General features: G+C 44.8%; 1 protein-coding gene across 1 annotated transcript in view; it reads left to right on the top strand.

Moving 5' to 3' along the window:
• FSD2 (fibronectin type III and SPRY domain containing 2) overlaps positions 1–17,948 on the top strand; it is an 18,897-nt gene extending 949 nt beyond the window's left edge. Inside the window, exons 2-13 of the mRNA XM_009586674.1 lie at positions 899–1,683; positions 1,764–1,859; positions 2,876–3,109; positions 4,389–4,411; positions 5,425–5,546; positions 6,607–6,762; positions 8,289–8,423; positions 9,233–9,386; positions 9,782–9,915; positions 11,853–11,985; positions 15,226–15,402; positions 17,696–17,948. Of these exons, the coding sequence (XP_009584969.1) occupies positions 940–1,683; positions 1,764–1,859; positions 2,876–3,109; positions 4,389–4,411; positions 5,425–5,546; positions 6,607–6,762; positions 8,289–8,423; positions 9,233–9,386; positions 9,782–9,915; positions 11,853–11,985; positions 15,226–15,402; positions 17,696–17,948 (2,361 nt within the window). The 5' untranslated portion in view covers positions 899–939. The remainder of the gene's footprint in view (positions 1–898; positions 1,684–1,763; positions 1,860–2,875; positions 3,110–4,388; positions 4,412–5,424; positions 5,547–6,606; positions 6,763–8,288; positions 8,424–9,232; positions 9,387–9,781; positions 9,916–11,852; positions 11,986–15,225; positions 15,403–17,695) is intronic.
• The last annotated feature ends 4,555 nt before the right edge of the window (positions 17,949–22,503 follow it).

The following is a 22,503-nucleotide window of genomic DNA, read 5'->3' as shown; positions in this document are numbered from 1 at the left end:
AAGAGTGGGTTTGAGGAGTCAGCGTTAAGATTGCCATTGCACCTTTAATGTTGTCCCACATGCATCTGCTTTATCATACAGCCTTGCATTTCGTATCCACATGCTCTTTTCACACCTCCCACATTGCACAGAATGGACAAAGTGTGCAAGCTCCAGGTCAGAGCAGACTTCTCTCAATTCAGGGGTCAATGACCTGCCTTGCTTCCTAGTTACTGTATGCTTTATCATGAGGATCATCATCAATCTTTTTTCTGAGCTTCATTTATGTTAAAATATATATTTTCACAGCACCTGAGAACCCCCAAAGGGCAGTATTTTTCTCTGTTTTATAGAAAGGACCTGAGACCTGGACTGAGAATAATGTTAAAAGAAACCTCAAGTTTCAGTATCAAGATGGCAACTTGAAAAATCCAGAACAGGGTTTTTCAGGGCATTCACTAGTGTGTTATATGACATCAGTATTTACAAGAGAGGGCATCCTACAGTATGCCTGACTGACAGTTTAGAAAGAGCACTTGACAGCAGCTCAAGGGCGAGCAGACTTCAAACCTGGCCATCTCCAATTGCACAGAACAGCACTAAGTGTGCCTGAAGCACAGCCGCAGTGTTGAGCTGAGGACAGGACTACTCCATGGTTTGGAAGTCAGACATCAGGGTCACAGATGAGCCACTCAGAAAACATAGGATGCACACCAGAGACAGCTCTCTACTGTGCTTTGCGGAGGCGAGAAAAAACAAGCTTCCCGTGGCTTCACTACCAGCTTTGGTCTTTCCCATGCCTACCTCTAGGCCCTGAGCAGGCCTCAGCCAAACCTATTCCATCTATATATTTTTAAGCAAGAAAAACTCATCCTTGATATCTAAGTATGTAGCTAAGGATCTTTCTTATCTTTTACAGGTTTGAGACTCATCATCTCAAAAACCTCACTGAGGATACCAATGTCATCCAGATCTGGCAGCACAAGAGAGTATGAAACTAGTGACCAGTCACCTGGTCGTTTAGCTTCCCCACTGGTCCCAGAGTCTAGTGAGACTGAGGCTGAAGGCTTGATATTTTATCACATGGATCTTTATGGATCAAGGGAGAGGTTTGATATCTTTCCCGAAGAGCCATCTGGTCAAGGAGACAGATCTCCAGGGGATACCAGAAGGGAATCTGCATTGAGGAATGAAAAATTTCAGCATTCACAAGAAGCTGGATGTGACTTGGAAAAGGAGGTTGCAGAGTTGGCTAAGATGTATGGACTTGATGAGGATAGAGAAAAAGAGCTTGAACTTCTTGGAGGACATCTGGAGATGGTGGAGAGCAGATGGCCACCTGCTTGCACAGGAAAAGCAGAATCACAAGGCTCTGTATATAATGCATCCAAAAGCAGCTCTCCAGTGAAAGATCAAAGTCAAAGCACAAAGCAACAGGGGCTTCCTGGCGAGGCTTCTCAAGATGAAGATCAGAGCAAAGCCAGAGCAGAGGATGAGGCTGAAAGCCACGCATGGTCCAGAGAGGGGCTTAGCAGTGGCGGCATGTCGGGTGAGTGGGGCAGTCAGGCTGTCAGTGAGGAGGAGGAAGCGGCAGATGTTTTTTGCTCTACCTGCAAGATGCCAATCCGAGCTTTTGACAAACTGTTCGGTGAGCACAAGGATCACGACGTGGCTCAGCTCCCCAGTGCTGAGGAAAGTGAAAAGGTAAGACTAATACAAGTGTACTGCTGTGCCTCAGAAACAGTGTTCAGACGTACTAAGAATCACACTGGGTGTTTTGGTAGGAGGAGATTCATAAAAATATGTGCAAGTTGGAAGAGCAGATTGTTCAGATGGAAAACTTTGCCAGTCACTTGGAGGAAATCTTCATCACCGTAGAGGTAAGGCATTTTTTCTTGGGCTAACTTTGTGGTACTGGGGTTAAAACAGTTTTAACAGTCATAGTGTTCAGTTGTTAATGAGGTGAGTAATTATGGTAACAGAGCACAGAGTTATCTTGGGGTTTGCCTAGACTGAGGTACTCAGGAAAATTCATCCTAATGAATTTTTTAAGTGGGCTAGTAAAATCACATTAAACATTTGCACAGACACTTGCATTCAGAAATAAAGTGACCCTCACTCAGGTTATCTTAGTTTTAAATGGCCAAAGACCTGTGATCTAACTAGTTCATCCAGAGCGTACCCCTCGGTTTCATTCACAGAAGTGCCAGATACAGGCAAACCCCCTTGGACCAGCTGCATCGAGCTACAGCACTTCAAGGGTTGTGCTCCTGCTCGCCTGATGTCAGTTTGGCCCCAGGGGAAGGGGCCCAGCTGGCAGCAAGTCAAACTGAAGCAGTAACTCAAGGCACCTACTGACTTTTCTCTGCTGCATGTGGCACAGAAGGACATCGGTGCCTGAAGAGTGGGCAGCTGCTGGCAATAAAGCCTTGCCTGCTCCTTAAGTCTTCCTTCCTAATGCTTTATCCAGCAGTGAGTGAAGATACCCGCATTAGCTGCTCAGCTCCCCCAGAGCGAATCCATGGATCCCACTGGGTTGCCATGGTTTCTCTCATGGAAGGATGTGCTTGACTGTGTTGGTGGAAACACTTGTGAGATTATCGCTAGGATATCTCCCTAGTTGGGCTTAGGTTGGAGACAGTTGACTTGCATAATTGTTTTTATTATTATTTCTGATGCTCTTATTATGCCTGGAACCAGATTCAACACTCCCTTGTCCTTCAGTGGGGGTGAATGATTAGAATAAACCCCTAAAAAATGCAAATTAGTCAAATTACAGCTTCTGGCATTGCCTCCCTGGCAAGGAGAATTTTAGGCAGACCTGAGTAAGATTTTTCTCTGGCTGAGCTATGGATCAGGCCTGACACCAAGGGACAAACCTCCAAATGCCTTGCAGGAAAATTTTGGGAGGCAGGAGCAGAACTTTGAGGTGCATTACAACAATGCAGTGCAAGTGCTTGCTCAGAAATACGAAGAACAGTTGGAAGCACTGGGGGAAGAGAAGAGGCAGAAGCTGGAAGCTTTATATGGGCAGCTGATCAGTTGTGGGGAACATCTCGACACCTGCAAGGAGCTGACAGACACAACCCAGGAGCTTTACCTGGAAAATGACAAAGCCGATTTTATGAAGGTAAGGAGCTTTAACTGGCAAGGCCCCTTCTAAATGCTCTTCGCTGCTTGCAAGTAGTTCCCAGCTGGGAAGTCCCAAGTGGCTTTATTTCTAGAGAGCATTTGGGGTGCTCGGTCCATGGTGCTGTCACTGCTCCAGGTGGTTGGCACAGTGGCATTGACTTAGTGGGGCAACACAGTGGGGCCAAAATGCAGAAGCAGCAGCAGAAGTTTGTAACTTGGATGCTCAATGTTTTGTGAATCTCACTGGGTTCAGAAACAAGCTATCTCTCTAAAAAGCTTATCTCAGGAAACTCTGGAAGCACTTAGTGTTCATTGCCTCATGCAGGCTCAGCTCTCTTGCTCTATTCTGGGCTCACAGCAGGCATGCTGATGCAACCACTTTGGAAGATATTTCTTTTTCTTGCTCATTTTGTTGGAAATTTCAGCTGAACAGGGGGCTCCAAACTAAAGACATGAGGAGCTCCTGCAAAGTGATGGATGAATCCCACTGTTGAGGAGGTGTCGAGAAGTTATTTTTCTTTAGCAGGTAGAAAAATAATTGGAAAAAAAAGAATTTTCACTGCTGATGAGTGATTGCTCTAATCTGAGCTGTCCTGTGGCTCAGGTGGGTGGGAGCATTTCTATAGCACAGCCACAGTAACTTCTGAACCGGACAGTAAACAAATCTGCTAACACCTCCAGTCTGCTCCAATGGATCAGCTTGCTGTCTCACTCCAACCTGCAGAGTTCTTCACGTGAGCTGGCTTTTCCCGTTCGTCTGCATCTCTGGAATAACCTTATTTTCTCCTTAGCTCGTAAACAGTTTTACATCACCCCTAGGAACCAGTATTGACCAAGAAGTGAATAGCTCTCGGTCGTGAGCTCTCAGCTGCTTAGGTTTCTCCAGGGACGGTTCATCTGTCTTCCAGTAACGTGCACTGCTTGTACTCCCTCCAATGCAGATAATTTCACTAAGTTATTTTTCCCAGCTGTTGTTGGGTTTTGTTTGTGAAGGATCTGTTGGCAGTTTGGACACTTGAGGAAGGATACAGTCTAGAGTCTAGATGATTAGACACAGGTCACTGCAAGTTATCTTACTGTAAATTCAGCCAAGATCTGTCCATTTGAATAGACAGTTAGGCACGGCTTTGTTCTTAGAGCTGGGTGAGAGCCGATTAGCTCACTCTAAGGGCTGCATTTGTGACAATTCATGTAAGACAGGCCAACAGCATGATGTAGACTAATGCAAGAAATGTATCTTTTCTGTCTTTAACGCTCTCTCTCTTTTTTCTTAACAGGCAGCAGTAACCATGGTTGACAGGTAGTATCACAGTTTGGGATTTTGTGTCACATTCCTTCCTGCTAATTGGGCCTGTTATTGGAAACACTTGCCTGTTCTGGACTCTGTTCAGGCACACAAATGTTATCTAAGCTACTAGAGCTATTGAAATCTTTAGTATTTCTGGTTCAAACTGCAGCAGAAAAAGTTGCTCTAAGAATTTTAACACTCAAAACTAGTTTTGAGCCAATTTAAAAAAAAAAAAACAAAGGGAGAGTTAGAGCATGAATAAATCACTGTTTTCAGCTTAGTCATAAGGAACTAATTTCAGTGACTGAGAAACAGGATTGCTAAAGATCTTGAAAGAAATGCTCTGGGTACAAATCTGCCTAAAACTGAGCTCCCTAAATAGATTAGTAACAGGCTTATTTATGTATTAGTATAGAAGGGTGGAAAGTCAAACTGTGGGAGCTCGAAACAGATACTAAAAGATCTTGGAGCACTTGGAAGAAATCTTAAGGCACATTAAATCAATTGCAAAAAATACATATTTAAATGGACTGTCATCATTTATGGAAACACAGATAAAAGATACCCCTTTGCTTCAAATTTACAGCACCTAGAACGGTGAGGTTTCAAATTTACAGCACCTAGAACCTATAGCATCGTAAATTCTAAATAATGAAAGTCATGGAGCTAATAGCTTGCTTCCCACAGAGGGGTGCTGCGGAAATCTCACTCACCTGCTCAGTGGGAGCGCAGTGTGCCACAGCCAAGTCACTGCGTGAGTAGGGCACACACAGTGTGGTCCCTCAGTCCCATCAGCATCCAGCTCTGTTTGGCATCTTGGAGCAGTGATCTGATATATGGCCATGTATCTCCAAGCAAAGGGCATGGGGAGGCTGACCTTTGTACAACTATGAAAACATTATTTTAAGGAAATAGCTGTTATTTTAGAGTTTGATGTTCTTTTCATCTTACTAATAGGTATCATAGAAGGTATCTCCACACTATGGTATTTCCAATTAGACTTTTTTTTCCCCCTACAATTACAGGCTGGAAGAATTCTTAAAGAAAGAAGTGGATTTAGAGCTTTCAACACTGCCAGACTTTGAAGAGCGCGTCATAGATTTCTCTGAAGTTGAACAACTAATGAACTCCATTAATACTATACCAGGTATTCTTCCTATCTGATCATTATTTCAGACCTATTTACATTTAATTAAGGATATGTATTAAACAGAAGTCCATTACTTATTTTAAAGGAGAACTGCAAAGGCAGAATTACCTTCTCCATAGTTTTCCCTCTAGATTTTTTTGTTTGCCTGTACAGAGACACTGGAAGCTATTTTTGGAATTTTTTTTTCATTTGTTTCCAGTATTAAATTATCAGAACTGCCAAGTTTGGTCTTCCCTGCTATTTCTGGATGATTTCCTAGAAGACTGACAAAGACTCCCCCCTTCTGTTGAGGTGTCAGGCATGCTTAGTTGGTGATAACTTCTCTTACCTTGTAGTTGCTTGAACTAAGTAGAGAGGGACAGCAGACTTCTTTAAACAAGCTACACAGCTTCTCTCGATAACCAGATTTTAGTGGCTTGTTCCCTTGCTATATAGCAAACATTTTTCCTATTATCCACAGGAAGCAGAGCAAAACCCAGACAAATTTCTAATAATTAAAAAAATAAAAATACAAAAGATTTTAAATCTTTTCTGGCACACCACAAATGGTCAGAAGGAACAATATGCATTTTTTATGCCCACACATTGTGTTTTCTTAAAGTAAAATAGCATTTGCTACTTGTTTGCTTGTGCTGCTGACCCCGCGTTGTACAGCTTTTCCCTCATCTTTCCTCCAGAGACGTCTCAGCCCCTGGGCTGGTCCACAGCAGTGCAGTGCAAGTCAGATGTTGCTCCTGCAGGGCCGTACTAGCTTGCTGGGGAACAGCAGCCCTCAGAGACAGGAGAGGTCAAGTTTACAGAGAAGGGTTTAGGCTGAGGCTTATGTATTTTGTTGTTTTGATTTTGATTTGAAGCAAGACTAGTTCATACACCGGTGACCTGATTATTATCTGCAACTACTTACAGGGTCAGCTCCTAACGTTTCTCCATGAGAGGAATATGACTCTATTCAGTACCTAGGCTTTGTATAAACACCTTTGTGAGAGGAGACGTTTTTGCATGTGAACAACATACCATGCTTATACATTCAAAAACTGACCTGTTTTCCCCTCTGCAGCTCCTTGTGCCCCTGTGATCAATCCCCAGGCTCCCAATGCAGCGACTGGCACCTCACTGAGAGTTTGCTGGGGCCTCTTCTCAGATGACACTGTTGAGTGCTACCAACTGTGCTATAAACCAGTGAGCAATGAGAGGCGCAGTGATGAACAAGCAGGTAAGGAGGCCTGGACCCAAGGGGACACCTCAGCCCCCCATTGGCAAAACCAGGTTGTCCTGGTTTCGGCTGGGATAGGGTTGAATTTCTTCCTAGTGCTGTGTTTTGGATTTAGTATGAGAAGAATGTTTATAACACACTGATGTTTTCAGTTGTTGCTAAGTACCCTGTCAAGGACAGCTTCCATGCTACCAAGCAGAGGCTGGGAGGGAGTACAGCCAGGACTGGCCAATGGGGGATTCCATACCATGTGACGTCATGCTCAGTATATGAATGGTAGGCGTGAACCGATCGCTACCTGGTTATCGGTCAGCACGGGTGGTGAGCAATTGCATTGTGCATCACTTATTTTGTATATTTTATCATTATCATTATTATTCTCCCTTTTCTGTTTTATTAAACTGTCTTTATCTCAACCAACAAGTTTTTCTCACTCTTACCCTTCCGATTCTCTCCCCATTCCACTGGGGGGCGGGGAGGGGGGGGGAAGTGAGCGAGCGGCTGCATGCTATTTGGCTGCCTGACAGGTTAAACCACAACACAGGTAGTTCCAAAATGCCTCTGGACTTGCTGTGGCAACCAGTGCACCTTCTGTGCACTCTCTCCACCACCAAAACTGTCATATCTGCCACCACATTTCTTGCTTCTGGCTTTGTCGCTCTTCCCCTGCCAGGTCTGCCAAGCTGCCAGCTGCAGCAGGACCCATCAGAGGAGCAAAGACAGGACAGGGCAGCAGCTGGGATAGCAGGAGTGGGAAGGGGACAGCGGATGGAGTCAGGTCTCAACAGTAGCATTTCCTTTCCTGGAGGGTGGGCACTGCATTAGACACACATGCGCTACATCCACTGCAAGGCACGGTATTTTTGGAGAGCAAAATTGGCACGCCCACTGAAACCCCCACAGTCATCTTACAGTTTATCTCAGTGCTAATAATAGGCTGTAACTCCCCATCACCCACACACACAAAAAAAGAACCACAGAACCATCCTGAAATGTCCCAGCCTTGAGACAAAACTGCCTTTGCTAATAATATTCTTGCAGAACCTTTTACTGAAAACACCCAATCACTTCTCCAGCAAAAGTGGAAGCCAGTAGTGTCAAATGGCCAGTTCAGAAAGAAAAGCACAACTTGTCCAAATTTTATAAGATGAAGAACGAGAAATGAGTAGTGAAGTAGCTTCACCTCTTGTCCCACTGCTGGGATGAGCTGACCAGAGAGCATCCCCAGAATAGGAACATGCAGGGTTTTTTTAGAAAAAATTCAGTGACAAGTGGGTGACCTTTCTTTCTGTTTTTTTTTTTTGTTTTTCTGAGTGATGTGACTCCTTCAGAAGCTGATTTATGCCTCCTTAGAGGAAGGCACGATGAAACAGCCTGACAGCTAATCAAAGGGTATGGAACACAAGGAGCTCTCCTGAACTCAGCACACAAAACAATGTGCCTCAGCTCCATTATTTGAGGCAGCTTTGGGTAAGGGTCGGTAACTCTGTAAAGGCACTGTAAATGCATTGTTGTTTTCATTTCAGAGCATACGCTAAAAGTCAAAGAAACATACTGCACCATTATTAATCTGTTGCCGAATACACAGTATGAATTTTGGGTCAGTGCTTTAAATGCCGCTGGTATCAGTCCACCAAGTGAAAGAGCAGTTTATGTAACAGGTAAAAATATTTTATTCATATGACTATGTGACCTTCATAGTGAAATTCACAGTCATCTCTGAATTTTATGCCAGTAATGCTTTCTGGGTGCTTTGTTTCTTCTGATGTAAGTCTACTGACTGCAGGGGAATTTTCTACTTTTATTTGGAGAGCCTATCAAGCCAATTGTCCCTGTTTTAGAGTTGAAGAAACAGAAGCACAGAGACAAAATAACTTATTTAAATGCAAGCATGTAGGAGAGCTGGGAATAAGGCTCAAGTCTCCCAGTTCTGCCAGGTGGATGGCAGCCCTCCTTTTATTGGCCTGTATATATTTTGCGGATTCACCTGCTATGCTACCCTTTGTAACTGCAGTTCAGTCAAGCACATTTTAATTAGTGTGGCTTTTTTTCAGGAATTTTTCCCAATACCTGAACCGCAACAAGATTAATTACAGACCCTGGTTCTCGTTTGTGAAATCCTGACATCAAATAGAGCAAGTCAGAGTGAGATCTTAGAGCATTCGTTCCAGATGTCTTCGACATCTTAGAGCAGAGAAGAGATGCACCTTTATGACAAAGATAAAACCAATGATAGAAAGAAAAGGGTTATCTCTGATTAATTCTCTTGGGACCTTTATAGTCCAAATTAAGTCTTTGAATAGTACTGTTAATCACCCTGCCTGCTGTTTATTGTCCATTGGGGAAGCAAGTTTCTTTAACTACATAGTATTAGTAAACAACTTTGTTCTATTTTTTAAGTCTTCAAAGCATGTTTGTTGCAAACATCTTCAAGCAACAGCTTAGAATTGTTCTTTTGCCTGCTTTTTAGCTCCTTCACCACCTACCATAAAGAGTAAAAAGATCCGAAGCTGTGAAAACGCAGCACTGGTGTGCTGGGAATCTAGAGACATTAACCCTGTTGATTCCTACATGGTTGAATTGTCCAAGCTGACAGATGAAGAAAATGGCGATATTATTACTGAGTGAGTCACTATTCTATCGAGTCCATGACCTGTAGAGATGAAACCATTTCAAGTCATGTGGCATCAGATAGTCCATGTGGCATCGGATAGACTCATGACCCTTTGGTGAATTCACCTTTATAAACATTCCTGTTAGTAACATTAATTGTATAAATGTTAAATGAAAATGACTATACAGGGAATGGGAAAAGGGCAAAAGCAAATGTAAAAATCTGCATAGTCTGTCACAGACTCTCTCTTACCCCTGCTACTGACAACTGTACAAGGTAAAGTGTTGTTGACGGGTTACAAGAGAAGCTGATCATGTAACTTCTTCTTTGTTGTTCAGAAAAATAACCTCAAAGGCCTACCTTTGTTCTCTACCCTATCATTTTCTATGGATTTATTTTCTGTAGATCTATTGTTGGGATTCCTAACTGCGAAGTCCTAATTCATCTCCAGCCGAGACAAAGCTATCGCATCTGTGTTAGAGCCCTAAACCTGGGTGGTTCCAGTGAAAGAAGTGAACCTGTCCTGATACGCACCACAGGTACTGTACAGCTCAGATGAACTCCAGCAGCCTATGGTAGCATCTATTATCTTAACGGAAAGATTCCTGGTGGTTTCAATGGCCTCTGGATCAGGTCCTAATCTCTTACATCTAATTACCCACCTGGTAACCTTTTAGGAATGCAAAAAAATGCTTTTTGTAACAACAAGTGCATTGCTTTAGCACTGTAATTTAAAATTATTTCTGTCCAGTACATTTGATACTTGAAAGTTACTAATTTCTAAACATTTTAAAAGACTAGACCAACCCAACGCCCCCAAAATGTTGCCAGCTTGCCAAGTACTGACACACCAGTGAAGAAAGTTGTAGTGTGACTTTACTTTGCTTCAGACATTACCTTGTAATGCTGCTGCTGCTGGAAAGTATGGTTGAGACACTCAGGCAGCACTTTCCAGAGTCATTTGGATATGCAAAATCTTCCTGTGGATATATTAGAACATCTCCAGCTTGGCTGGGGAAGCTCTGAGGGCTGGTTCCTTTATTCATCAGGAAAAAGGCAGTCCAGCTTTCAGCTGGAAGCTTTGCTTTTGGTAACTCACACAGCATTATCATCTCTGCTCTCGGTGCCACACTGGGCAAGGATTAACCTTCTCCCTGAAAAGGAAGTTGGAAGCCCTTTCCCCTCCCAACCATCTCATCAAAGCTCATTTTACTGACTTATAAGTAGACACCTGTTTTCATCTTCACCACTGCTATAATGACGCTGCAATTTCACTGGGGTGTCTCAAACCTCCCACATCACTCACAGATGCATTCACACCCTACCTGTGTCTCTTCTGCACTTACCTTCTGTGAGAGATTTGCAAATTGTGCTTATTCAGCAAGCTGACCCATTAATCTGCGACAGGCTACATTTCAGTAAGAAACCTGTCTGCTACACATCAGTGAGACCACAGCAAAGAAATGGTCATTCTTAAATCCCTGGAGAGGAAGACTGTCATTGTGTTACCATTGTTTGTGTGTATTTCAACTACTTAAATCAAACTCAATATTTGAAATTGCCAATTCTGCTTGCACAGCATGTGTTTGTTTTCAGCAGTACGTGCCTGTAATTGCCCTGTCATTGTTTGTATTGTATTTGCATTGAAGTAACTTGCAGTTTGATTATAATGATTTCATTTGGAGAGATTTATCTTCTCTGAATCTACATTATGCAAACAGCTGATGCAAATTAATCTGTCAGCTGCAAGCACTCACCTCCAACACTGGGAATGACCTTTGATTCTTACTTACCAGGGTGGATACACAAACACCAACTACAAACAGCAGCTGTGACGCACGTGGCTGCTCATCAGAGTGCAGTGCGTCAGACCTGCTTTGTGAAGTCTCTGAAGGGAGAAAGGCAGAAATACTTTTATCCTGGGCTGGCTTAGCTGACTTGCCTCTCTGAGGGCTGATCTGATGAGGAGGTGTGAAGCATGAGGGATGCTGCATGTGGCACCTTTGTAGAGGTTCCTTCTCTTCAAACTGTGCCTGGCATTTATTGTGGAAGAGTGGGGCCATGGAGAGGCCTTTAAGCCCACCCTTGTCCTCTCGGTGATTAAAAATAGATCACTTCAGCTCTGAGGAAGGTGACTTGAAACCGGACAGCCCATTGCAGGGAGGACCCCTCATCCTTGAATAGCTCCTTCCTGTGCAATGCCTGCAGCTTTGAGCCCTGGCTGGGTTCAAAACCAGGTTAAGGCCCCTTTTCTGCTTTTCACAAGTCTGTAAGTAAACAGTATTAAGCTGTAAAACACCCTTTTATTTGAAAAACTCCAAATGGACAAGCTTGTCCTCTCAATGTCAGCCCAGATTCCTTCCAGAGCACTGGTTAATCTTTTTGTGGATCCAAACATTTCACCACACCCTTACTGCAAATCCTAATGCCATAAGGAGTTGCTGGAGTTGTCCTCAGGCATTCTCCTCTCTTGCAGGCACCTACTTCTGCCTTAACGAGGACACAGCCCATCCTTTACTGGCGATTCTAGATGATGGATTTACAATTGCATGTGATGAACTGGAAAACCCGGAGTGTGATCTGCCTGTCTATGATAACAGCTTTACAAGGTATACAGAAGAATTGCAGTTGCAACTAATGCATGTAGTTTGTGGCTGCTTCGCCCATGACACACCCCTACCTTGAATTTAAATCCACTAAAAAGGTTTACTGGTATTGCAGCTCTCCCCACTTTCAAGCCAGGCACCAACCAAGTAAAACTTCCAGACTGTATGTGCGTGTATAATGTATAATGGGTTTTTTCCATCTTGGTTTTTTGCATAAGTGGCTATGGTTGTCTTCAGTTTTAGACAACTGCAAAGATCTTTGTTGGTCCTTTTAAAACATGGATTACTCATCTTTTAGAAAATCAGATTTATTTTAAGGTATTTCAAGTTGGGCTCCTAAGATAACTATTCAGTTTGAAATGGTAGGCTTTCTCCGTAGTTCCTTAGAGAGTAAAACTCCGTATCCATTTATCCAGGCCCCATAGTTGCACTGGGGTTATCGTTCCTGAGCACCATTACTCCCTGTAGTTGCTGCTCTTTTCTGAGAATTTCTAGGGTAACTAATACATATTATCTACAACATCTCCCTTTGCATGATGTGTGCACTGACTTCTATTAAATTCCAAAACTTTCTTCCCATTTAATTCTTTACAGAGCCCCAAAACTCCAGAAAAATGACACAAGAAAAAAATAAACAAACCCCATATACTCTTGATACAGCACTAGTGGGATTTAAAAAAAAAAAAAGCATAATTATTAGGTTCTCTTTTAATTACAGTGATCCAGCACTTGCACGCTTCCAAGACGTGAGAAGCTGCTCCTCTCTGCTGGCTGTTGCTCCCTCTCTCCTGCTCCTTCCTCTGCAAGCTGCTGAGGTGATAGAGCCTTGTGTATAATGTGCAGGAGGCTCTGCCCATCCTTGGTCTCGTTTTTCACACGTGGAGATTTGGGGGCTGTTTTTATGTAGCTCTGTCCAATGGAACCCACAAAACACTCACGTAAAACTTGTTTACTACAGCAAATACTACAGAATGGGCAAAAAAACCTATTGGTGCTTCGGGCACCTGACCCTCTTCTTTGAAAGAGGCTTATGTAGTTCAAAGCACAGTTGGTCTGTTTGTGTTTTTTTAAAATAGATGCCAGGAAGTTTCTAATGGGGCTTTCAGCAGCTCTCATCGATTTCATGAGTTTAAATCTCTCTCTCTAGCTGCTCTTTGGAACTTAAGCATCACTTGGAAGTTAATGCAAGTTCATAAAGAGGATTAGAGATGCAGCCAGCCATAATTTCATACAAACCTGCTTACACATGTTGGGCACCTTGAGCTAAATTTGAACAGGTATTTAAGTGCCAAAGCAAATGCTAAGGAAAGGAGAGGGTTCTGAATATTTACCTCTTGCTGAAAGATCTAGCTGATACTATTTGGGCCTATGGATTTTACTTTCAAAACAGAATTAGGCCCTTTGCCATTGACATGAGAGAATTAGCTTGCCAAAATGCATGTTTCCAGTCAGAACCACGGAAACAATATATAACCAGGACAAGGCATCTGCAGACACAGAATAATACAAGACCACAACTTAGTCCCTCCATGGAAATGCAATGTTACTAGAGGGCTCGGTAGAAAAGAGCCAGGAGATAGAACATTCTCTTCATTAAAGTCATCATGATAAGCCTAAAAGCACTTCTACAGGGTGCTTTTATGTTTCACATAAACAGCCAGAGCTGGCACTCGGCTCATTCTGAACTCTGAGGCTGAGTTTTTGATGCCACTGTGAACTCTCAGAAGCCTCTTTCATGCCAAGATACTGTGGAAAAAAAAAAAGTAGAAAAAGCTCCCAAGCTGAAATGACTAACACTCATACAAGGAAATTATATTGCAAACTCTTCTTTCTGAAGTTTGTGCGATCTCCGAAAGACTAATGTGTTTCCTAACCACAGCAGCTCCTACGGTCTGACTCAAGTTTGCCTTGGAGGCTTTGCAACTCTCATTACTATGGTAATATTTTGTTCATAGATGTTTACCCATCCATTTTGCATCATTCCTTTTCCTTCTCAAGCTGTAGCAGCACAGCATCTCTGAGTCCAGATTTCAGCAGCCTTTAAGCTATTTCCAAGACATCTACATGCACTTGTAATGAACGTGATCGCTGCTGAGGTGGCACACAGTACAGCTATCTTGCTGTGCATGCCCGTCCTTACAGATCAGGCCCTCCGAATGCTGCGTGCAGCTCTTTCTCAGCGTTACATAGAGGTAGACAAGCTCAGAGTGTCTGTCAGCAACATCCTTTGCCTTTGTAATTTACAACTTTAGACGACCCTACCACAGAAACATACAGGTTGTGTGCGACTCCCCATCCAAAACTGAAGGTGTGTTTTGAAACCTGCTATGCCCTGTGATGCAGCAATGTCAGCTAATGTACTTTTCCTGAGGAAAAGCTGGGGTATAGTCTTACAGGATTCACGTTGCCCTCTTAAATCAAGTTAGGGTGTTTCAGAAGCATTTGGCATGGGTTATTTTGCCCAACTTTCTTGCTTCAGAAGCTGTGTTTTTGCAGACTTGCATCTTCAAAGCACCCAGCTCCTTTGACTCTGAGACTGTGCCTGTAAATCAAGCTGAAGGGTCTCTCTGTGGTATATTGTCTTTGTCTGTCTCTCCTACACATTTTTTTGAAGAGTCATCTTCTACATGGTTCCTATCATAAAGGCTAGGAACCACAGTCTACTGTTAAAACCTTTCATGGCCCAGGTACCTAAGCATATTCCAAGCTCTGCTACCATGTTCAACTCTTACTGGTCTCTCCAAACACAGCATAAGCAGGTCTCCTCCTCCGCAACTGCCCTAGCAGTCTCACACTTACAGTGCTCCATTCCTGATGGTGAGTGACATGAAAAGCCCTGGGCTGTTTTGGAAGAAAATACGAAATCTGTAGCCTTTTTCCCCTGCTATACTGGGGTTCACCAGAGCACTCTCTTTTCTAGCAAGTAATAACTTTCCCAAAAAACCCAGGCAGCACAAGATGCTGTTCTCCCTATTATTGAAGGTGCCCAGGGCACTCATTTATACAAAGCTACCCACAGGTAAAAACAGGTAGGTGTCACAAAGAAACCTGCAGGTTCTGTGTCAGGTCCTCAGTATGTGGGCTGCGCTGTAGTCAAAAACTCATGCTGTGCTGCTAAGGAGACAGCAAAAGTGGCTTTTGTTTATTGATATGTAATGTCCAGGTATATTACATACCTAAACATTGTAAATAGCATTGCAGAGGGTCCCTGCCAAAGCACATATTCCTGACTGTCTCCCACAGGTGTATTGGGATCCTGGGCAGTCTGATCCCATTTCCAGGAAAGCATTACTGGGAGGTGGAAGTTGAGGAAGATACAGAGTACAGAATCGGCGTGGCTTTTGAAAACACTCCGAGACATGGTTATCTGGGGGCAAACAACTCATCCTGGTGCATGAGGCATATCATCACACCATCGAGGTAAGGGCTGTGGAGGCTACAGGTCTCCTTCAGGAACACCTCCTACATGTACACCTGCAGGCAGAGCAGCAGAGAGCTCCTACTTGCACGGGGCAGCCAGAGATTTTATATCAAAGCCCAGACCAAGCACTTAACCAGGGGCCTCTGACATTCTACCGTTGGCACTGTGAACTGGTGTTGGAAGGCTACTGGAACCTTTAAGCAAATCCTCCTGCTTAATGACATTCTCGCATTGAAATAGGCAGTCCCAGGAATAAAATCTGCATTACAGAAGTTAGCTATAAAGGCCTTGTTTTAGGTCACCAAAACCCCAGTGGGAAGACAGGGAGTAATAGATCCATGTAACCTAGAAACTACGTATCTGGCTAAACCCTGTAGCCTACCTCTCTCCTATGGAAGTACCTAACAGCCATACCTGCATGCAGAAACGCCAGCTCCCCTTATGCCTCAGCTGAACCTGCTGGCTCTTCCCCCGACACCATTATATTAGCATCATTGCCTTTGACTCCCGTGTGAGATCTGGGCACCCTCTGAAGCATCCAGGAGCAAGAAAATAAGTCACACCCCCAGGCACCCCCAAGTATTGCCTACTGCCTGCCTGAATGGCTCACCGCTCAGCCTGCAAGAGTTGCTAGGGTGCTGCTGGGTCCCCCTGAACAGGGAGCCTGAATACCACCCAAGTGTCCCCAACATGCACAGTCAGCAAATGGTAAGGATGGCATAGCAGGGGCCCAAATCTGCCTGTCCTCTGCCTGCAGGTATGCAGGGAGAGGTTTTAGATGCAGCTCAGTTGGCTGGAGCACACTCTCCTCCCCAGGCGCCTGCTGCTCTCGGCTCCCCGGCAGTTTGGCCCACTGCATAGCCAGTCCTTAGCAGTGCTGGCATTCACCTCCCACACAGCAAGAAATGCTGCTTAATGAGAGAGACCAAACCCACTAAAGCTAATGACTCTCCCATACACTGCAGGCAGGCTAATTTGATTTCCTTGCTACATTGAGGTTTGTTCTCATTCTTCTGGAGCAATGAGCATGGACTTCAGAGAGAAAAGGGAGCTGGGCCATTGCTCAGTTTGAGTCACTGTCGTACCGATTTCTGCAGGGAAATTTTCTCAGGTTTGAGCGGTGGGTGGAAGAGGTAGTCAGTGAAGAAGCTGGCCCTTATGAAATGCCAGATAACTCACTTCAGCTGAGTAAATCTTCTCATTTCTGCCCAGAAAGGCACATGTTCCCATAAAAGTCTCATATTTTTGGTTGCAGCGTGACACACTAGGGAGAGTTGTTTAACTAACTGTTGAAGAACCTCAGCATCACTCGAACAGTGACTACATGGGGAAGAAGAGGGCTCATGACAAAGCTGCTTACATACAGAGCACCTTCCTGGCCTCCACAGTCCAGGCATCACAATTAAAAGACTCACCCTCTAGTAAATGAGCTTGAAGACTGGAACTTCCCCATCAACACTGCCCTGGCTGAGCAGGGAGGTCCTGTAGGAAGAGCAGCCAGAAACATCATTTAGAGAGTGGGGTTTGAAAAATTATGTCCAATAGTCTGGAGGATGCCTAGCCACGCTGTGAGTCAGGCAGCCTCTGCCCAAGGGGTTATGCTCCCTCGCTGCTGCTGTGAAGGTGGGCGTGAGCAGTTCCTGTAACTTTGGCAGGAAAGAGGTCTCAGTACCACAGGCCCTCAGGGAGCAAGTGGGCAGCATGCAGGGCCTGGAAGGACAGGACTGAGCTGTCTCTCCTTGGCAGTGCCTACAGCTATCTAAGGGCAAGGCTGAGGGGATGACAAGTGGTGTTCCGGAGCAAGCCTAACTGGCCTAACAGAGCACAGCTCCTTCATGGAGGAATGAACAACTTCAGGCTAAACCTAGTGGCAAGGGTGCACCCTCCGATTTACAGGACACCCACATGCCCTCTCAGACACAGAAAAAAATGGGAAGTCCCAGGTTGCGCTCTGACCTTGTCCATATCTAAGGGCTACCACCCATCCATCACAGCCAGACCGGGATATGAAACAAGAGGCCTGTTACACAGGTTAGACAGGCAGGTCTGAGCACTGCGGGATAAGGCTGTGTGGAAGCGCAGAGCGTACCACTCCTCAGCAAACGCAGCCGTTGCTCAGCAAAGTGGATGGGACTGGGGCAGTAACTACAGGGCACACTGGAGGGATGGGACTGTGAAGCAGGAAGCATACCCTGGAACATACCCGTGTGCACAAAGCCATACCCTGGAACATACCCATGTGAGACCAGCCAGGGTGCCCTCAGGTTTTTCGTCTGTGTTTCTTACCTACAGGCACAAGTACGAATTCCTGCACAGCGGGATGATGCCAGACATCAGAATTACTGTCCCCCCGCGAAGGATTGGCATCCTGCTGGACTATGAGAACTGCAGACTGTCATTTTTCAATGCAGATATTGCCCAGCACCTTTACGCATTCAACTCACACTTCCAGCATTACGTCCACCCCTGCTTTGCTTTGGAAACACCTGGTATCCTACGGATACATACTGGAATTGCAATACCCCCGTGGACTGCCCTCCCATAACCTGTGTTATGCAGCTACCACATCTACATGTAACCTGCATTGAGCAATGCCCTCTTTCAGCATTAACGGCTCCGTCACACTCCCTATAAACCAGCTGTCTCCCAAGAAAGAGAGCAAAGCAACCCTGTCCCAACCCAGCTGCCAGGCCTGAGTCCTTAGGACAGTTTCTGTCCTCTTAGGCAGGATCTTTAGCAGAAAACCATTACAGTCACAAGATCCATCAGCATCCCAGAATTCTCCAGTTAGAAATGGATACCATCCTTCTCAGAGGTGACACTGTCACCAAGCAGCAGTGGCAGCCTGATCACTTGTTTCCCCCAGTACCCATTTGATGCCTAGGGAACTCCACTGTTCCAGAGCAATCATTAATTCCACTCTTGTGCCTGCTGAAGAGCTAAAAATTCAAAGAAAAACAAAAATAGCAAAAGGCATAATCACTGTACAGCTGCTAGACAGAGCTGAAAACACTCCAGCCATGAAGCTGATCTCACAATCAAGTATTCTCGTGGCTACATTAAGTCTGTGACACAAGATAATCAAATACGCCTTCCTTGTGTGTGAACTGTTAGCACCTACCACACACTTTTTGAAATACCCAAGCATGCACTACAGTCTCAAATATTAAAAGATGTTTTTACAGAATGCCCATGCTTCTCATTTCACCCACGGAAAAACCAAAAAATAAACCAAGGCCTTTTGCAGTGCTTGATTGCCCCTATAGAGAAATCTAAAGCATCATTTTTAGCTTGTTCTTTTTGATCATGCTCACATCCACCTGGGTATATCCTCCCAGATAACACTCACAGATCTGTTCTCCCCCTCAGCACTGAGGACTTCTCACCCCGATGCTGTGTCCTTGAAGCTTTGTGTGTCCAGTGGGGGCTGGCCTGGCACTCAGCTGAAATGTCCTTGTTTAGGCTTCATTTCCAGACACCAGGAAATCAGACAGGCGCTGCCTGTCAAGCAGGCTTGTCTAGCCCTAAACAGCCTCATTCGTGTGTATCAAAACTACCTGAATTCAATCAAGAGTCATTAACAGAGAAGCTTTTCCACAGATTTATTGCACATTCATTACAAAAATCATTGGTTCAAGTTTCCATTCTAGAGGATAGTCAGGAACAGGCGGCAGCCTCTACAATATACAGGGTCCCTACAAATAAACAGAGCCTGGCATAACTGAAGAGATTTGACATAGAACCGGGTGCCAAAAGCTTATCTGTTCTGCCCCAAATAGCTTAAAAAAAAGTCTCCCCAAAACAGGCTTTGCAGAAACCATAAAAACAGGAACTGAATACGTCATTATAGCAGTGATTAGTACCATCTTCTCTTGGATATTAATTTGTTTTGCAAGCCTCAAAAGAAGACGGGTTTAGCGACACTCTGCTATGCAAGTACAGTGTCATTTCTTAGCCTACCAGGAATTCAGAGATTTCCAAGGCAGAAAGGGTTGTTATGGTCACCTTGTCAGACCTCCTGTAAAGCAGGCCAGAGACTTTCAGTTGCTATGTCTTGCAGTGAGCACAACAGCTTGTGACCAGCAGAAACAGGTGACTCAGCCAGCAACCACTGCCAATGCAGAGGGCAGGAGATGGCCATGTGAGCCCTGCTGACATTGGCAAGGCCACAGCAGAGAACAGCAGCAAAAGTGTACAGCTCCTCTGCCAGGGAATGAAGTGGTGAGATAGCACCAGCCAAGTTGTTTTAACACCTTTTTTTTTCCCCCCCTTAAAAATGTATGCCTTGATTCAGGGTCCGACTTCCACCCACTGGACCTTTAACTGCCAAAAATCGAGAGCCACACTGTTCAAGTAGATATCTGAAAGGGTAAAACACGCAAGTATCAGAGCAGAAGTATGAGGATTCCTGAACCTCCCAACAAAGCCTTTAATGCAGAAAGACTGCTGGTGAACCCAACGATTCTGATGAAAGCAGATGTTCTGTTGTGAACAGTCCCACCGCTCCCCCCCTGCAGCTTTCACCTCAAGTGTTTAAACCATACCTGTATCCTGGTGCCAGGATTAGCTGTTCACCTCAGATGATACAAGAACCCAATCCAAACTATTTTTCAGCTGGTGAACTGCCCTGGGAGTCCCCAGGACTTCACAACCCTCCTGCAGGACGGCTGCAAGGACAGATTTTCTGAGCCAAATGCGAGGTGCTCGGACACCCTTGGCGTGGGACTCTATGGGTACCAAACAGCTCCATCATTATGTTGCCAGCTTGATGAATCTGTTGAGAATGCAGGCCTGATGGCTGAGTACGGAGCAACCTCCTCAGCAGAATATGACTCAGTGGTCATTGCCAGGCATGGTACAGAACAGCTAAGGCAGAAACAGAACTATCTGAAAAAAGAACAAATAAGCAGTAATTGGCTACTGGTTAAAAACAATATGGGAAGTGAGCTTGCATGTTTCTGTTTAATAAAAGTTTCACCTGTCAGCAATAACCCAAGCATTTCCTGCCTTAGGAATCCCAACCCTGTCACTTAAATATTTATACAGCACGGAAAAGGCACAAACAACCTGAATTTTTTAAAACCAGCTGTCACTGTGAATTACCTTTATATAAATCCTTTACAGGGAGGCCACCACTTCCACTACAGGGTCTATTGATCAGACCAGTACGGCACCCAAACTGGAAGTTCACATCAGCCTCGTCTTTCTGTGTAAGTCCACCAGGCAGAGGGAAGTGCGCTACATCTGTAAAACTGTGAGTAAGGGCCAAACCCTGTACAGAACTGGAAGTGGTGTTTGACAGTAAAAGGGGAGTCTCCTACCAAAGCTAAAGGGCATTAACAGGTCCAGCACGGTACCCTAGAGCAGACTAACACTAAGTGTATTTGGTTTATCTAGATTCCTGGGTATAGCACTCATCTTGGAGAACTGTGTTGAGCTGTCAATCTGAGAGCTATTTCTTTGCATTGAAAGGTGTCTCAGATGAGGCAAACCAGTTCTCATCTCTGGCCTGTCTACAGGAACTCTGGCTCACTGCTGAACTAGATCATGTGAAAGGACAACAGTCAGGTAAAAACGAGTTGTCCTTGTCTCTGACAGTGAGTTATGTGCTGCAAGATGCATTTTTCCTGGTACCTGTAGGCGTTTTTCTTCCTGTTCCCTTTCACTATGTGCACTTACTGGCACACAGCAAAATTCATCTTCTGTGAACAACAGGAGCTCATGCCTAAAGCTCTGGTATTGGCCACCCGAACCCCACAGGCTGCCCTGATTTGCAGCAGTGATCTATGTATCCCTGCAGAGCTTGCAGCAGCAGGAACAGACAAAGGATGGGATACCCCCAACCACACCTCACGCAGCAGCCCACTGGGGACTTTGCCAGGACTGCCCAAGGCCCTTGGGCTTAGGAGGAGTTACCCTCTAACCGCTTTAGGCTAGGCAGAAAGGATCACTTTTTCCAATTTCCTTCTGTTCCCTCTTGATTTAAAGTAATCAGTACACGTTGTTGCCACTGGAGGGCATCCCACGAAGCCCTTTCACAAGGCTGCACCGGTTATCCGACAGGTTTACACAAACAGTCTATGGCTAAACAGACACTTACGGTTTCCAAACTGGTTACCATAATCCTGCAGCATCTCCAGAGTCCCTCCTCACCCAGTCCTGGAGCCGGGAACAACGGGACCCACAGGCCTGTGAGCAAAAACACACAGGTGAGACAATGTCAAAAGCACAAATACAACAACAGGCAACGCAACAGCCCCGAAATACAGTTTAGTGTGTTCGATTCAAACCAAACACACCCACCATTTTCTACAGAAACGCCTGACTTTTAACTTGCTCCCTCTAATTACCATTAAAACATTGTAGGTAGATGAAGTAGGTCCTGACTTTATCTCACAGGCAGGCCTTGTTCTTCCACCATTTAATTTAGGAGGATAGTATCAGTGGAATCAATATAATATCACTGGCTCCACTTTCTTAGTCCTCCAGATCAATCTCCGGAAGAAACTCCTGGGAAGTCTCAGGAACTGACTGTGCTCATCTAAAGGAGACTGCAGAGCCTAACCACCCAGCCTGCCTTCCTAGCCTGGAAGACAATTCCCTATTCCTGCCCTCAAACTCAGCTGGATCTTTGTAACTGCCCACTTCTGTTTTCCAACAGTAACCAATATTACTCATTAGCAATGCACAGCAAAGCAGCCAGGGACCATGCAAATGTGAGGCTCCGCTTTTTTTAGCACCTGGACGCCACTGACTCACTGCACAGTCCTGGGACAGCCCAAAACACAATGCTGACTTTTTGTTAAATTTTCTCTCTGTTGCATTTATGCTGGTGTGCTCAATTGCCAGTACATATTGGGACTCAGCTGTCCTGGCCCCAGCTTACTTAAACTTTTTCCAACCAGGCTTATGTTTTAAGCTTTACATATGCAAGCAATACCGAGGCCACAAACTACTTCACAAAATGGCTGTAAGGAGCTGCACTCTCTTGCCAAAAGGATGCTTAACCCACAACTGGAGCGGAATAAAAGTGTTTTTCTGCAGATGCAAAGCTCTGGCTTAAACACAGCACCAGAAAGGCTGCAGCAGCGAAGAGCGGG

Source organism: Fulmarus glacialis, unplaced genomic scaffold (genome assembly GCF_000690835.1).
Source record: "Fulmarus glacialis isolate BGI_N327 unplaced genomic scaffold, ASM69083v1 scaffold29311, whole genome shotgun sequence".
NCBI classification, from domain to species: Eukaryota; Metazoa; Chordata; class Aves; order Procellariiformes; family Procellariidae; genus Fulmarus; species Fulmarus glacialis.
The sequence above is the reverse complement of the archived record's forward strand: the minus strand, read 5'-3'. Positions and strand labels throughout refer to the sequence as shown.